This window comes from Hemitrygon akajei, chromosome 3 (assembly GCF_048418815.1).
Source record: "Hemitrygon akajei chromosome 3, sHemAka1.3, whole genome shotgun sequence".
Taxonomy (NCBI): domain Eukaryota; kingdom Metazoa; phylum Chordata; class Chondrichthyes; order Myliobatiformes; family Dasyatidae; genus Hemitrygon; species Hemitrygon akajei.
In genome coordinates this window covers 54,399,253-54,417,102 of record NC_133126.1, presented here as the reverse complement: position 1 = coordinate 54,417,102, position 17,850 = coordinate 54,399,253, and the positions used below count along the sequence as shown (strand labels likewise).

Genomic DNA, 17,850 nt, shown 5'->3' with positions numbered 1-17,850 from the left:
CGTTTAAATGTAAGCATATTCATTATTGTTGAGAAGTACAACTGTTTGCATGTTATTAGTTTAGGCAGATTGTTTGTCTATTATTGTGACTTAGAAGATCAGACCACATTTTATGAGTAATTAATGCAGAAAACCTGATAACTGCAAAGCGTTCACAAACTTTTTCTTGCAACTCTTGTTGTAGTGAAGATGAAAGAAATGATGTGAAGCTTGGTATTGCCAATGTACAATATCAAACCTGACTCTGCTGCTCCAAGTGAAACATTTCCTTCAAGCATTTAGGTGAAGAAACATTCTGACTCGTCTGTCAGGAACTGCAGGTATGTGATTAAAAGGAAAAAGAAACATTGCCAGAGATTGTCAGCTACATTATTACAGAAAAAAATAGAGTTAAACAAAAGTAAATACTTGAGAGAGATACATGGTTGAATAAGCCAGAGGGTTAGAGAGGTCAGTCAGTGATGGATAATATATGACTTTACAAGGCAGGTCATTTGAGATTTTGGATGTGAAAATAAATGCATTGCTTGAAAAGAATGGCTTTCAAGAACGAAGGTAAACATTTCTACGTTTTAAAAAAATGTTTAATACTACAATAAGGAAGAGGATGATGGGACTGATGCATAGCAAAGCCAAGAATATGTCCAGATTTGATCAGCTGAATGTCTCTTTTTCTGCTGTTACAATTCTATGTGTTCTAGGTCAAAAAAGGAGCACATTTTTATAAGAGAAATCAAATATGGGGTGCTATCAACAACAAATTTTAAGAAGCATTATGGAGAAGCCTGGGAAATAATCTGTGATTTCTACCAACAAAAAAAAAGAAATTGGACAATCTGAAGTTTAGTGGGAATGGAATCAATTAAATGAAATATTCTCCTATGGTCATAATGCAAAAGAGTAAAGAGAAATGCAGGATCACAGCTCATTTAAGTAACTGCAGAAGACCAAAACAGACAACCTATATAATGACATCAGGTAAATATCAGGTAATTAGCGATTACAGCTCAGGGTTCAATACCATCACCCACTCAGTATTAATCAACAAGCTTCAAAACATGGGCCTCTGTAACGAGGTTCTCTTCCTCATTGGTAGACCACCATCAGTGCAAATCAGTAATGTCTCCTCCTTGCTGGTAATAAACACAAGCACACCTTAAGGATGGTGCTTAGTCCACTGCTCTACTCCCTCTACACTTGCAACTCTGTGGATAGGCACAGCTCCAACACCATCTATAAATTTGCTGATGACATCACTGTTGTTGGCGGAATCTCAGATGACGACAAGGAGGTCTACAAGAGCAAAATAAATTGGCTGACTGAGCAACAGTGCAACAACAACCTTGCACTCAATGTCAAGACTAAGGAAATTATTGTGGACTTCATGAAGGATAAAGTGGGAGAATGCACACCAGTCCTCATTGAGGGATCAGTGATGGAAAGAAAGGATGTGCACCCTCAATTTCCTGTGTGTCAACATTTCAGAGAAGTTATCCTAAGCCCAGAATTGTGAAGCAATCACAAAGGTGGCTGATCAGCAGCTATACTTCAAGGTTCATATCTATTTATCACATATACATTGAAATACACAGTGAAATGCATCATTTGCATTAACATTAACCACCAACACTCCTGGTGGGACTGGGCAGATTAATAGCTAGATGGGCCAAGGGGCCAGTATCTCTGCTGTAGTGTTCTGACTTTATGACTTACGATTTGGATCAAATCAGGCCTCCATCCCGGGCTCACCCACAGGACCTGTTGATCACTGAACAAACACCTGGCCTCAAACTTCAGAATCACCAATAAAGGGATCCCAAACACCAGGTCTGGAACTCAGTTGTCACTAACCTGCAAACCCTGGAGGTCATCGAGCATCATTCTTGAGCCCACACGGAATTCCAACTGTGGACTTGCTGACCCTGGACGATTCACCAGCCTTCATCTTCACTAGTCTGTCAGCCTGATATGCAGCCAGACATCCCGGCCCAGTCTACGGATATCCCATGTCCGTGTCACTGACTTTCAAAAGCAGAGCGTAGACTTACAACTCTGGTCTGTCCCTAAATTCACCCACATCACTCTCATGTATATAGAAACATAGAAAAACTACAGCATAATACAGGCCCTTCGGCCCACAAAGCTGTGCCAAATATGTACTTACTTTAGAAATTACCTAGGGTTACCCATAGCCCTCTATTTTTCTAAGCTCCATGTACCTATCCAGGAGTCTCTTAAAAGACCCTATCATATTCGCCTCCACCACTGCCGCCAGCAGCCCATTCCACGTACTCACCACCCTCTGCGTGGAAGAAACTTACCCCTGACATCTCCTCTGTACTTACTTCCAAGCACCTTAAAACTGTGCCCTCGTGTTAGCCATTTCAGCCCTGGGAACAAGCCTCTGACTATCAACAAGATCAATGCCTCTCATTATCTTATACACCTCTATCAGGTCACCTCTCATCCTCCGTCACTCCAAGGAGAAAAGGCCGAGTTCACTCAACCTATTCTCATAAGGCATGCCCCCAATTCAGACATTCTTGTAAATCTCCTCTGCACCCTTTCTATAATTTCCATATCCTTCCTTTAGTGAGGAGATCAGACTCTCCTTGCCAGAGGCTCAGCAATCTCCTCCCTCACCTCCCACAGTAGCCAAGGGTACATCTCATCCAGTCCCGGAGACTTATTCAACTTGACGCTTTCCAAAAGCTCCAGCACATCCTCTTTCTTAATGTCTATATGCTCAAGCTTTTCAATCCATCCCTACAAGTGCCAAGATCCTTTTCCGTAGTAAATACTGAAGCAAAGTATTCATCAAATATCTCTGCCATCTCCTCCAGTTCCATACACACTTGTCTACTGTTACACTTGATTGGTCCTATTCTCTAACGCCTTATCCTCTTGCTCTTCACATACTTGTAGAATGCCCTGGGGTTTTCCTTTATCCTGCCCGCCAAGGCCTTCTCACGCCCCCTTCTGGCTCTCCTAATTTCTGTTTTAAGCTCCTTCCTGCTGGCCTTATAATCTTCTAGATCTCTATTATTACCTACTTTTTTTTTAACGTTTTGTAAGCTTTTCTTTTCTTCTTAACTAGATTTTCAACAGCCTTGGTACACCATTGTTCCTGTACCCTACCATTCTTCCCGTCTCATTGAAACGTACCTATGCAGAACACCACACAAACATCCCCTGAACATTTGCCACACTTCTGCCATACATTTCCCTGAGAACATCTGTTCCCAATTTATGCTTCCAAGTTCCTGCCTGATAGCCTCATATTTCTCCTTACTCCAATTAAACGTTTCCCTAACTTGTCTGTTTCTATCCCTCTCCAATTCTATGGTAAAGGAGACAGAATTGTGATCACTATGTCCAAAATGCTCTCCCAATAAGAGACATGACACCTGACCAGGTTCATTTCCCAATATCACATCAAGTACAGCCTCTCCTCTTGTAGGCTTATCTACATATTGTGTCAGGAAACCTTCCTGAACATACCTAACAAATTCCACCCCATCTAAACCCCTCGCTCCAGGGACATGCCAATCAATATTTGGGAAATTTAAATCTCCCACCACGACAACCCTGTTATTATTACACCTTTACAGAATCTGTCTCCCTATGTGCTCCTCGATGTCCCTGTTACTATTGAGTGGTCTATTATAAACACCCAGTAGGGTTATTGACCCCTTCCTGTTTTTAACTTCCACCCACAGAGACTCAGTAGACAATCCCTCCATGACTTCCTCCTTTTCTGCAGCTGTGACACTATCTCTGATCAGCAGTGCCACACCTCTATTCCCTCCCTCCCTGTCCTTTCTGAAACATCTAAAGCCAGGCACTCCAGGTAACCATTCCTGCCCATGAGCCATCTAAGTCTCTGTAATGGCCACATCATCATAGCTCCAAGTACTGATCCACACTCTAAGCTCATCCGCTTTGTTCATAATACTCCTTGCATTAAAACAGACACACCTCAAACCACTGGTCTGAACGCATCCCTTCTCTATCACCTACCTATCCTCCTTCTCGCACTGTCTCCAATCTTTCTCTATTTGAGAGCCAACAGCCCCTTCCTCCGTGTCTTCAATTCAGTTCCCACCTCCCAGCAACTCTAGTTCAAACTCTCCCCGATAGCATTAGCAAACCTCCCTGCCAGGATATTGGTTCCCCTGGGATTCAAGTGCAACCCCTGTCTTTTTTGTACAGGTCATGCCTGTCCCAAAACAGTTCCCAATAATCCAGAAATCTGAATCCCCACCCCCCCTCCAATCCCTCAGCCACACATTTATCCTCTTCAAAAGACAGTGCAGCAAGGAGATAGCTTCCATCATTAAGGATATTCACCACCCAGGGGGGACTCTCTGCTTATAGACCCATACTCAACATTTCAGGAACAGTTTCTTCCCCTCCGCCATCAGATATCTGAATGGTCAATGAACCCACAAACCCAACCTCACTATTTCTCTTTCACTCTATTTATATTTACATTGTAACTTAATAGTAATTATTCATGTTTTTCTCTATACTTCTGCCCAAATACAATAAATTTCATGACATATGTCAGCGATAATAAACCTTATTCAGATTCTGAACTTTATTTAGGGGCAGAGGAAGATTAAAATACCTAATAATGGAGGAATAAAAAAATTAGTTTACCTTTGGGTGGCAGGTGGAGATACGTCTCTAGCTGAGGTATCAGTCACCCGTGGGCGAGGTGCAGCACCTGCTTAGCCGCCCGATCCCCCCTCCCCAATCAGGGTCACCTGAAGCCATAGGGCAGGAGGAGCAGGTAGATGGTTGTATGAGCAGCTGGTGCACATCACAAGTCCTGGTTATGAGACGACTGATGCCAGCAGACAAGCTCTGAAGAGTATTGATAATTGCCCAGAAGGCGGCAATGGCAAACGACTTCTGTAGAAAAATATGCCAAGTACTATCATGGTCGTGGGACCGTGATTGCCCACTTCATGACACAGCATATAATGAAGATAATGATGATGGTTTACCTTTAGCTAGCCCAGAACACGATAATGTATGCCTTGAAAATGGAAAAAATACACTTTTTTTAAAACAATTAAATTCCAAATTTACAATTGCATGCCCAAACTATAGATCTCTGAGCTCCAATTAGATTCTGTTGTAATATTAGCACTTCTGAAGCTTATCGTATATCTTTCATAGAACTGCACCAACATATTCAGTTATGTACAAAACTTATCCTTCATATTTTGATACATCTCCGTTCACATACTACATAATCTCTCTGCCAGTTTATTCACCCTGCAACTCTAAGCCACCAAATCTGAATTTCATGTAAGCTGCCATTTTATAAAAACATTTATCAAAATAATAGCTTCAAGCAAATGGAAAGGGTTGAAAATTTTTTTAAAACATTAATTGCAGAACATCTTAAAAGCTTATTACACTATAAAATAAACCAAGAAGCAGGCTATACCAAAGGACTGTGAACTACTGTTGCTAAACATTGAACCACAAATCTGAACAACAAAATACGTTTTGACTACACTCCTGAAGTTTAATTAACGTGCATGTAAGAATATAGTAAGCCAACAATATTCATCACACACATATTAGCAGCCTTAAAATGCTGCATTAAACCTTTCTATTATTATTCAGTGAAGTAAATACTACAAGTATGGGAACAACAACAAAAAAAAAATCAGATAAATCATAACAAAAGGTTTTTCTTACATAAACACAAGAAATCCTGCAGATGCTGGAAACCCAAAGCATCATAAACAAAATGCTGGAGGAACTCAACAGGTCAGGAAGCATCAATGGAAACGAAAAATCAACTTTTCTTCTGAGACCCCTTTGCAGGATGGGAAAGGAAGGAGGAAGACCCCTTTCCAGGAAGGGAAAAGGTGGAGTAGGACAACACTTCACATGCAAATCTGTTGGGGTTGCCAATTGCATCAGATGCCCCTGGTGCAGCCTCCTCTACATTGGTGAGATCCGTTATAAACTGGGTGACCACTTTGTCAAGCACTTATACCAAAAGCAGAATTTCCCAGTAGCCAACCATTTTATTTTCTATTCCTATTCTGACATGTCGGTCCATGGCCCCTTGTGCAACGATGAGGCCACTCTCAGTGTGGAAGAACACCACCTCATATTCTGTCTGGGTAGCCTTCAACCTTATAGAACGAACACTGATTACTCCTTCCAGTAAAATTTCTTTCCCTCCATCTTCCCTCTTCTTCTTTTCCCCACTCTGGCCTCTTACCTCTTCTCTTCTTCCTATCATCTCACCATGGTGCCCTTCCTTTTTCCTATGGTCCACTCTTCTATCAGGTTCCTTCCTCTCCAGCTCTACCTTTCCCACACACCAGGCTTCACTTATCACTGTCTAGCTATCTTCCTTCCCCTCACCCCCACCTGTTTATCCAGCATTTTGTTTGTATTGCTTTCTCTTACATATTCTGGAGAGATCTAACAACATCTGAGCATGAATAAAATGACCATTTCCATGCATCAAAGAATGACTTTTAAAACTGGGGTTAAAACTGACTCAAATTGTCTTAACAGATCACTACATTGATAGCAATAATTGTACATAACTTAATTTTCACTAGCTCAAGTAAACATTAAAGTTATGTATTTATAGTGGAAAATGTGCACAATCAGATTGGCCCACTTTCCCAATGCAGTGTCAATCGTGGGGAGAAAAAAAATTTCAAGTTAAGAAAAATACTTGCATTATCCATCCCTGAAATTTGTCCTTCAGCTATCAACAGTACTGATTTTCAAAACATTCACAGCTTATATTTAACTTTCACTTCAAAAATAATATGGTGGACAGTTTTAAACATGTAAGGTTCTACAGTGTAGAGGCAGAACCTTTAACCTATCATGGCCTAGTGATAGTACCTTTCAAATAACTCATCTCAAAATTAACTTTCATGATTGTAGCCATGAATGTTTTAATCATACTAATAATGTTACCAAAGATTGTTTCTATTCCAGTTTTCTGAGAATGCCTGAATTTAGGACTTAACTTGTTACTTAATCCTTCTATTCAAAAAGCTGACTTATGCCTATAAACAAGCTATGTCAATATATGCACTTATATCAAACAGCTTGAGAATTTATTATGCCAAATGCTTTTTAAATAAAGAACTCAATGGGCTGCATTTCAGTTCTGTAGAATCTTTTCCTTCTGACTTTGGGCAAATACTTCGGTCACAGTTCAGCTGCAAATCACTGAGCCATCGCCATCATATATGACTATGAAAGAAAAATGTTTTACAATCGTATACAAAGCTATTAGGAAAATGAGTGAGTTGGTAAGTTTGCAGATGACATGAAGAATGTTGATGCTGTGGTACATATGGGTGGAAAAATTGCAGATGGGGTTTAACCTGACCTAATAGAACATGTAACACTTTGGCAGATCAAATGTAATGGGACAGTACATTGCTAATGGCAGGACTCTTAACAGTGTTGAGGTGCAGAGGGATATTGTGATTCAAGTCCATAGCTCCCTGAAATTTGGTTAGGGTGGTAAAGGTGTATTGTAATGCTTACCTTTAGTCAATGAATTGAGTACAAGAGCCAGGAAGTAATAATACAACTTTATATAAACCCTACCAATGCCACATCTGGAGTATTGCATTCAGTTCTGGTTATCCCATTATAGGAAGGATATTGAGGCTTTGGAGAGGTGTTTAACAGGATGCCGTCTGGATTAGAAGCATGTACTATAAGGAGAGGCAAGAAAGATTTTCTCTGGAGCAATGGAGGTTGAAGGGAGATCTGTTAGAAAGTTATAAGATCATAAAAAGTATATAGTATAGTATTTTTACCCCACAGTTGACATGTCTATTACCAGAGAGCTTGCATTTAAGCTGAGAAGGGACAAGTTCAAAGATGTATGGAGCAAGTTTTCTTTTACACAGAGAATGCACTGCCACAGGTGCTGATGGAAGCAAATACAACAAAGGCAGTCAAGAGGCCCTTGGCTAGGCAGATAAATGTGCAGGAAATGGAATGATATGGACATTGTGTGGGCCGAGTGATTAGTTTAGTTGGGCATCTGATTACTAATTTAATTTGTTCTGCATAATATTGTGGGCTGAAAGGCCTGTTCTTTGCTATACTGTTCTATCTTCCATTAATTATTGAACAAATCTGGACAAATGCACTCTTAAAGATGTCTGTAATTTTCTGTCAGTCATCCAAGATATTTCCAAAAAATTCTCAACTCCTTCACTGGGATCCGCCATGAACTTTACCAGAAACTCAAATAAAAAATCTGAAGTAATTTACTGGAGGTTAAAACACAGAAATTATTTCAGAACCTCAGTGCATGTTCACAATAACATGAGATATTCTAATCATATCAAATTATTTTATTATAGTTTGTTAATCCAACAAGTTGTTTAATTATTACATGAAAGAAAATGCGCAATCATCTTTTGAGAAAAGCAACAGAAAATAGGTCTTAAAATAAATCACTCTACTCAAATGGACTCATCACAACAGAAGTTGCTTTTGTTAGTGCTGAAAACTGGATGATATTTCACAATGTCCTTATACTATAGATCCAGGAACAATTATGACATAAGAAATAAGCACAGAAATTCTGGAAATACTATCTTAAAGCACTTGCGTGGAGGAACACAGACCTAATACAGTTTAAGTCAATGGCATGGTTTTTGCAAATATGACAGAGGTGTTGCCCTTACAATGTTGGCAAAATGTTTTTTCTTTAAAAACAAATGTCTCCTTTTGGTTTTTTTTTTTACTGATTCATCTGATTCTATCTCATGCAGAAGTTGATAAAATACCAATTAAACTCAGATCTGTCAATTGGATTTAAAACAAAGACCTAAAATTCTCCCCCCCCCCATTATACATTACCAGCACTTGTTATCTTAACTTTTATATTCTAGCTCATTGCAACTGTTCTACCTTATGCAAAAACAGACTTACTTAGAAGTAACTTGGTGTCCAAATATTCTATTAAGAACTATCACAGTTAACTATGTAGTTAACTGTACCTGCATAACCTGGGATTATCTACTAAATCAACTTGTGGATTTCTGAAGGTAGTTTTTAAACTAAAGCTGTGTGATATGTGTGGGGCAACACACACAAAATGCTGGTAGAACTCAGCAAATTTTGAGTGTGTTGCTCTTGATTTCCAGCATCTGCAGAATTTGTGTTTATGTCTATGGTCTTTATGGCAACAAAATAAACCTATTTTCCACATTAATTTTAAAACAATTACTGATCTACTGTTTAAAACTGAAATATTTCATTTAACACCATGAGCGAGACTGTCTCTAATGGAAGGAAATTAATAATTAAGTAAATTTTCCAGGAAATGTTAAGTTTGCATTTTGCCATGCTTTCTGACATGTATCCAGCCCGATAATTTTACTTTATCCTCTTCTTGCAAGATAGTTCACAAACTTTTAATTCCAAAAACAGCACAAAAGCGTCCATAGATAAGACTTCCCATCATTCCATTTCTAAATAAACATTTCAATAATAAACCTCAAACTCTTCTATTTATTCTGTCATAAATCAGTGCCTCGGACACAACTAATTATACTTGTAAACAAAGACAAAGTGAATTGTTACTACTACAATTTGTGCTTCCTTGAAACAAAATCAGCAAAAGCCAAATGAACAGCATTTTGTCAGCTGGGCTACATCATCTAATTTTATGAAATATACCATTCATTCTTTTTATAATAAAAATACAAGATGTCTTAGAGCTTAAATTAAACAGAAAAGGCCTTCCCATGAGCTGATGACAATTAGGTAAAATCTGAAAGATACAGTTAGCTTCAATGAAATTCCATCATAATTCTAAAACGGAATAGAGCTTTCTGTGAAAAATATCACCTGTCAAATTTGGAAGCAATCTAATCTTGAGGTCCAAAGGTCGCAAGAATACTTACTGGTATCACCCTAGCAGCTGCAAAATACTTAATAGTAACCATACACTTGGGCCAGCAAACTCAATTACATTTGCCAATTAAATTTAGCATGTCCTCATCGACCCTTACCAATTTTTAATTGATGCACGATAGACAGCAACTATCTGGATACTTAACAGCTCAGTATGGCAACAGTTCTGCACATGACCACAAGAAAATACAGAGAGTTGTGGACACAGTTCAGCACATCACGGAATCCAACCTCCCCTTCATGTCTATATTTCTTGATGCCTCAGCAAAGCAACCAGCATAGTCAAAGACCCCACCCACTCTAGACACTTACTCTTCTCCTCCTTCCAGCATGCAGAAGATACTAAACCCTGAAAGCACGCACCACGCTTAAGCTCAGCTTTTACCCCACTATTATAAACTATTAAATGGCTCTCTACTATGATAAAAAAAGGTTCTTGATCTCACAATTTACCTTCCTATGATCCTGTAACTTATTGCCTTCTCGCACTTCACTTTCCCTGTAGCTGTTACACCTTATTATGCATTGTTTTACCTTGTTCTACCTCAACGCAGGGTGTAACGTATTGATCTATATTAACAGCAAGCAAGTCAAGCTTTTCACTATATCTTGGTACATGTGACAGTAATGAAACAATTCCAATCCCAAAAATCTCACACCTTTTCTAGTGTCCACCACAGAGAGTTTTTAACCAAGACATACAATCAGTGTAGGAAAAAGTGTCATGTTGTAAACAGAGGGACCTACAAACAACATTGCAAGAGATTCTGTTTCTGTAACAATGAGAGATAACTGACATAATATTGACCTTGCTTTGAGGAGTGCTCTATGATCTGAGAAGGTGGTTCATTTAACTATAAGACAGTATCTCAGCAATAACTCATCCAATATGGCACCAAATAGCTAAATGCTAAGAATAGAATTTGAAAATAAATCTTCTGACTTAGTGAAAACAGTACCAGACTGATCCACAGATAACAAGAAGATTGGGTAGAAATTAATAAAGCATTCATAGTTCAAAGTCAATTTCTTCTATCTTCCAAAGTAAAAGCTTCCTTTTTATGTATCATGCTAAATCAAGGAGCCATCTTCCTGGGAAATGTAGAAAGTTCAATTATTAAAGAAAAAGCATGTATTCACCCTGTGTGTTGATCAATATTTATCCCGTAAACACTGCTATTAAACTGTATAAGACAAGAATTATTGAAATACTTAACAAGTTAGACAGCACCTGAGGAAAGAGAAACACGGTTAACATTTCAAGTCAATGATCTTCCATTATAACAATTCTGAATGACACCACCATTTGTTGAGTTATAATACAACTTTAAACTTAGCAAAACAAAAATCCAGTTCCAAAGAACAGGACAAATGGCCAGTTCAAAATTACTTTTAGGTGAGTGGAAAGCATTTGGATTCATAGTTACCTGTTCAACTGTTACTCTGCAAACGCAGATTAGGAAAAAATTAAAAATAGAATAAATTCTTTCCAGAAACATGACAAGATAGTTTAAAAGACACCAGCAGTTCCCAATTTACGAATAAACTTGAAAGATTCTCAACAAAATATCTCAATTCTTCTCTTACCTTTTCCTCTTTCACTTTATCTAAGTTTATTAGATTTTCTTTCTTGTTCTGAGATGCTTTTGTAAGTTTCACTAAGTGTACTTGAGTTGGTTTGTTATTGGGTATGGTCAATATTCATTTTGAAATCTTTGACAAAGCTCAAACATTTGCCCTAATGTTAGTACAATTTGGTTCATCCCATGGTTAAATGCAAAATAAAGAATATTAATCAGCATAAGACATTCCAACATTATACTCTGGACAAAAATGGTCAGCATATATCCGTTCGTCAAAAATGAAACAGTCAACAAGTAATGGAGTCAATGCAAACAACTTGCCTTCATTTTCGGGTGTCCTGTTCACTTGGGTCCTTCCAGCTCGAAGTGGTGATCACTGCAGTTAAGACAAGGATATGATCTTAACTCGTTTGGTACGATTAAATCTACAAAAACTAAAAGTACATGAACAAGGTTCTAATGTAAATAACATTTTGCCCTCCCCATCCCCCGCTCACCTCGACCTCCACTACTCGTCTCAAGAAGGCGAAGCTACGAAGTTCACATCCTTGAAATTATTTTACAATCTAATTATAGATCAATGAAGATACAATTAAAAAGGAGAGTGGACTTGGAGGACAATTTAACTGCCCCTTCCCGCTTGCTCCTCCATCCTGTGTCACGTCGCCATTGCTCTCTCGCTTTCTGCACCATGTCAGTTCAACAAGCTCGGATCCTGTAGTACAATTATGGAGGTGTCCCGGCAAATCAGTCGCCTTCTCCGCTCATAGATCGACAACGAAACGCGCCCTCCCCCTCCAGCACCCTCCCTCCGAACAGAAATCGCTCATTTTGCGCGACTTTTCGTTTGCTTTTCGTTCGAAGCGATTATAGAAGCGTACCATCTGGGGAAGAGCAAGTGAGGCCAGTACTTTAAAACAGGTCGATGGGAAACAGTGGCGAAGTTAAAAAGAGGATTGCTACCTCGGACCGCCTTTCAAGCCCGTCCCCCCTCACGTATAAAGGCGCTTTAACAAAAATCGCGACGATCGAGGTTTCACACATAAATAAAATAAAATCAAGGAACCTCCGCAAACGTACAAGTCACCTTTCTAATGTCCCAACAGAATAAAACCGTGGTTTTCAATTGAACTGCAGGTCTAAGGGGAGCAAGAAAATGCGTGAACAGGCGAGTACGAGAAGTCGGAGCTGACTGCCATTCAATGCCCACCTACGTTCACTTTAAACCGAGAGAAGGGGGAAAGGGCTCCAGTGAATTCACCTCAGCTCCGGAACCGGGAACCAAACCCCCACCCGCAACGCGAAATCTAACAGATGGAGTTTTGTTTGTGCTCCAATACTACAGAAGTAAGGGCTGATAGGGAGATCGGGGAGCTACATACTCACACACGTCCACCGCTAACGTCCACTTCCCTAGGTCCCAGCGAAAACCGAAATAACAAGCTGTTGAGCGAGCCTGCCCTTCTCGAACTCCCATTGGCTGAATGTTGAGCAAGGCGACCGCACAGCTCACTAATTGGCTGCACGGTCACATGGAAACGGGTCCGAGCGGCGGCTCGGGCCCAGGGTGCAGCGCATTCCCCTCCTTTTGCGCATGTCCCCCAGTCAGAGACGGCGCTCAAGCCGTACGCAAGCGCAGAGGGGAGAGGCGCTTCGGCGCCATCTTGGTGGCGATTTTTGCTGTTTGAGCTTCTGTCGAAGAGGTAGCGAGCGCGCGGAGGATGAGGCGGGTCAGGAAATTCTCGGCTTTTGGCTGCCCGGCGCCGCGCGGTCCGCCCTTTCGCCGTCCAGGACACACGGATACCGCCCAAAGTAAGTTTTAGGATTGTGATGGAGAGTGAAAAAGCTTGCGAAGTGTAAATATAAAAGGTCAAACGAAGGCTATTTCTGTTCTCGTCAGTGGGGAGTTGGTTGGGTTCAATGGCGTCTGGAGCTGTTGATGCGTCATTGAGCTGTTACGTACCCGGAAACAGCTGCCGCTGTAAATAGTGTGCACGCGGCACGGGCCGGGGGCTCCGCTGTCAGCGTTACTACGGCTGGGCGCTGCACAAACCTGCCCAGTACAGTCTCGGTTAAAGCCAGCAAAGCATTGCTAAAAACAAAACTGGGAAGAGTGCTACAAGGAGGGCGGCTCGCATCATGCGGGAGGATAAACAGGTTTACGTTTCAGATCAATACTGGTATTTCCACCAACGTGTTTCTTCATTTAAGGTATTTGTTCCTCTCTTAACTGGAACGATATTTATGTAGTCGCACTGCACAAATTAAAAAAGAAAGAAAACAGCATAAGTTTTTATTTCACTGGAGTTTACAGCAGGTCTACTGGGACCAGTTGGAAAGAATGTTTACCTTCCAGAAACAAACAAATTCTGTCTTCATCTCTTGAATATTTCAGCTGCGCTTTAAAGTCAATCCATTATTCTTAACATTAGTCACTCGTAATATAGGAAACCTTGCAGTCTACTCTTGTGCAGAATGTTCCTAGACACTAATAAATTAACCAATGAAAGAATTCTGTTTTTGTTATGGTGGTTGAAGAATAACTATCTAATCCCAGTGAGAATTTGCTTCATGTCCATCGATTGAATGCTATAGATTTTTTTTATGTCCAGCTCAGATGCATGTAATGTTGCATGCTGAAGTCATATGTCCATAGTACAGGATTCGGACCAGTGTTGCTCTGATACAGCAGAAGCTGCTATCTGTAGATCAGCTGAGAAAGAAATGGTATACTCTTAACACCATTGTACCAATGAATCTGGAATTTTCTCTGTTCACATGGTTAGTTGTCACGTGGCTAGATATAAATTTTATCTTGAAAAAGCAATTGAGTATCTGGGAAACAATTTTTTCTAAATGTTAACCCAGTCCTAAATGTTTTGCTTGTTAAGCTATACTGCATGTAAAGGAGAATGTAAATTTCTGTTAAATTCCAGTGGCAGGAAGTAATTGTATTAGACTTAAGTAAAACATTCTGATCAACTGAGCCTTCCACTTCTCATGCCAGTTTCTCTTCAGTGAGAGGTTGTTGGGTTTTGTTTCGGGAAAGTACTATATCGTACTTGTAGTACTTTGGTTTTAGTGGAATTCTTGTTACAAAAGATTAACTTCCAATCTGAAAGCCTAGACCTTGTTTAAAATCTGAAGCTGAAAGAACATTCAAGTTTTTAAATGTACATATGTATGATGTTTTCCTAGAGGAGAGCTGTTGCCAAATAGTTTTGCCAAATGCAAAGTTTGGAACTATTATTGTCCCTTTCATCTTCAGACTGATCAACATTAGCGGTAGATTAAGTTTCAACCAGATGTCACAGTTCACTATATTTCGTAGTTATGAAAAATACAGAAATCTACAAAACTTATCTATTTTGTCAGAAATACACAAACTGTGAAAATAACATTGTACTACTTCGAAGGTTCTGAGGGTGCTCCTTATTCTTCAGGCCATGGTTGTAAGAAATTCTTATATTTCTTATAAGGTTTCAGTGTAAGAGTTACAAATTCTCCATTATCATCAAGATAAACTCCAAATAAATTAAATGCTTTTATAATAATATGACTTTTATAGACTTAATGAATATCTCAACTTTCCCCTGGACGCTAAACAGGTTCTTTAATCAACATCACAGAGGGTTAATTAGTCATTATCACATGGCTGACTGTAGAGCCTTGATGTGTGCAGATTGACTTGTAATTCCTCCCATTCTAAATGAGACTGTATTTCACAAGTGAAAATGTATTAGACAGTCCTTGATGTTCTGTGTAAGTAAATCTTTAGTCAGGTTTCAAGTTTTTTTAAGCAAGTAAATGAACTGAAAATGGAATAATGGCTTGTCTGAACTATATTGAGCTGCTGGGGTGTTATTTGCAATTCATAGCTGGTGGTGGAGAAACAGCACATAGCATATATTGAAAGTGCAGAACTGAGAGCTCATCTCAGTCATCTCTCTTCAGAAACTGCCATCATCTGCGAAGGTGGTCTTGATTTAATTGTGTGTTAGACAAAGTTCTGGTTATCTTGATGAACAAATTGATGCCAAAATCATTTGCACCTCTTATCAGATTTCTCCAGGGTAATTGCCCAGCAAAGTAAAACAATGACTGGGTGTGCTTTGTCTACATTTGGTTAATTACCACTTGCAATTTCCAGAGCAGTACTAGAAAGTGTCTTGACAACCTATCATACAGCATTCATTTCTCTGGTCACAAGCACCCCATTTGGGTTCCTCCAAGACCACGTTACTCCATACTGTAAACCCTTGTCCTTTCTGGTGCTGATGTCAGAAAAGCTTTTGATTGGAAACAGTATCAAGGAACGATTGTGAAGTTGCAGAACCTGAGTCTCTGTACCTTCCTCTGCAATTGGATCCTTGACTTCCTAACCGGAAGACCACAGTTTGTGCGGATTGGTGATAACATAACCTCTTCACCTACGATCAACACTGCTTAGCCCACTACTCTACTCTCTAAATGCATGACTGTGTGGCTAGGCATAGCTCAAATATCATCTACAAATTTGCTGATGATACAACCATTGTTGGTAGAATCTCAAGTGGTGATGAGAGTGTGTACAGGAGTGAGATATGCCACCAACAACCTGACATTCAGTGTCAGTAAGACAAAAGAGCTGATTGTGGACTTTAGGAAGGGTAAAACGGAGGAGCACATGCCAATCCTCATTGAGGGATCAGAAGTAGAGAGAGTGAGCAGCTTCAAGTTCCTCAGTGTCAAGATCTCTGAGGATCTAACCTAGAACCAACATATTGATGTAGTTATAAAGAAGGCAAGACAGTGGCTATACATTACCAGGAGTTTGCAAGATGGTGGCTATTCGTTATTAAGAGTTTGAAGAGATTTGGCATGTCAACAAATACACTAAAACTTATATAGTTGTACAGTGGAGAGCATTGACAGGCTGCATCACTGTCTGGTATGGAGGGGCTACTGCACAGGACTGAAAGAAGCTGCAGAAGGTTGTAAATCTCATCAGCTGTATTTTGGGCACTAGCCTACAAAGTACCCAGGACATCTTTAGGGAGTGGTGTCTCAGAAAGGCAGCGTCCATTATTAAGGACTTCCAGCACCCAGGGCATGCCCTTTTCTTACTGTTACCATCAGGGAGGAGATGCAGAAGCCTAAAGGCACACACACTCAGCAATTCAGGAACAGCTTCTTCCCCTCTGCCATCCGATTCCTAAATGGACATTGAAGCTTTGGACACTATCTCACTGTGCAGTTTCTGTTTTTGCACATTTTTAAAAATCTGTTTAATATATGTAATTGATTTACTTGTTTATTGTTTTATTTATTTTTTCTCTGCTAGATTATGTATTGCATTAAACTGTTGCTGTTAATAAATTTCATGTCACATGCCAGTGATAATAAATCTGATTCTGAAAGTTTTAAGTCAGTGGAAAATGGGATATGTTACAATTGGTTGGAATCCTGTCTAGCACAAAAGAGGCCTTTACAGTTGTTTATGGCCAGTTATACCCTATGCGGGGGATACATTCCTCGCAGTCAACGTATAATGTGAAAAATTATTTAAATGGAGAAAATAGGGACGCGTTCCAGAGGGCTTCCTGAGTATGTTTTATCTGTAATTTATTCACATTTTCATACCAATATGACACAAAAGCAGTACCACAAGACAACATTCATATTATATTTCGTCAATTTAAGGTAATATTCAATGTAATAAATCATACAAAGTTAACATACTAGGGTGTGCAGTACTTACCAACAGTGGTAGGTGTGTTGGCTCTGGGAGATGAGTGGTTGTTGTGTCGGGCAGTTTTACATGGATAAGGTGGATGGTTGTGTCGGGATCATATCAAGCACAGCAAGGGGTGAAGGAAGACTCTCAGAACTCTTAGAACTGCCGGCAGCAGGAGATGACACCGGTTTGAAGAAATTGGTGAGGGTTGTTTGCGTGGCAGCATTTTGTTTTTCAGCATAAATTTGCTTGTAGAGAAGGGTTGATGATAGGGAACAACTGAAATGCTGACTCTGTTCTAAACTTGGGTCCATGTCCATCGCCATTTGTGGCAAGTGTTCCTACTTCCACCATTCCCTCACTGTTGGTAAACTCCCGGGATTTTCAAAATCGTCTGTTTCTTGCAGCATCTGAGAGAGAGTTCGCCGTTTTAAAAAAAACGCCTTGAATGTGGATCACTCTTTGGTCAAGTGGTTGAATCAGCGACGTTGTGTTAGACAGCAGGAAATACACTTATGTTAGGATGACTGCTGTCCAATGTTTAGGATGGGCTGCCGCATTGTCAAGCAACAAAAGGACTTTAAAGGCAAGATTCTGTTCCTG

General features: G+C 39.8%; 1 protein-coding gene across 5 annotated transcripts in view; it reads right to left on the bottom strand.

The window, feature by feature from the left end:
* The window catches only part of arid4a (AT-rich interactive domain 4A), a 124,903-nt gene extending 111,901 nt beyond the window's left edge, over positions 1–13,002 (bottom strand). The window contains exons 1-2 of one of the 5 annotated variants that reach the window (XM_073039932.1): positions 12,918–13,002; positions 11,849–11,907 (exon numbers count right to left, since the gene is read on the bottom strand). In XM_073039932.1, coding sequence (XP_072896033.1) covers positions 11,849–11,858 — 10 coding nt within the window. In that variant the 5' untranslated portion in view covers positions 11,859–11,907; positions 12,918–13,002. Of the gene's footprint in view, positions 1–1,851; positions 2,119–11,848; positions 11,908–12,028; positions 12,047–12,913 lie in introns of those variants that run through there. The other 4 variants (XM_073039931.1, XM_073039933.1, XM_073039930.1 and 1 more) reach the window with 4 other exon arrangements.
* Positions 13,003–17,850: the final 4,848 nt, after the last annotated feature.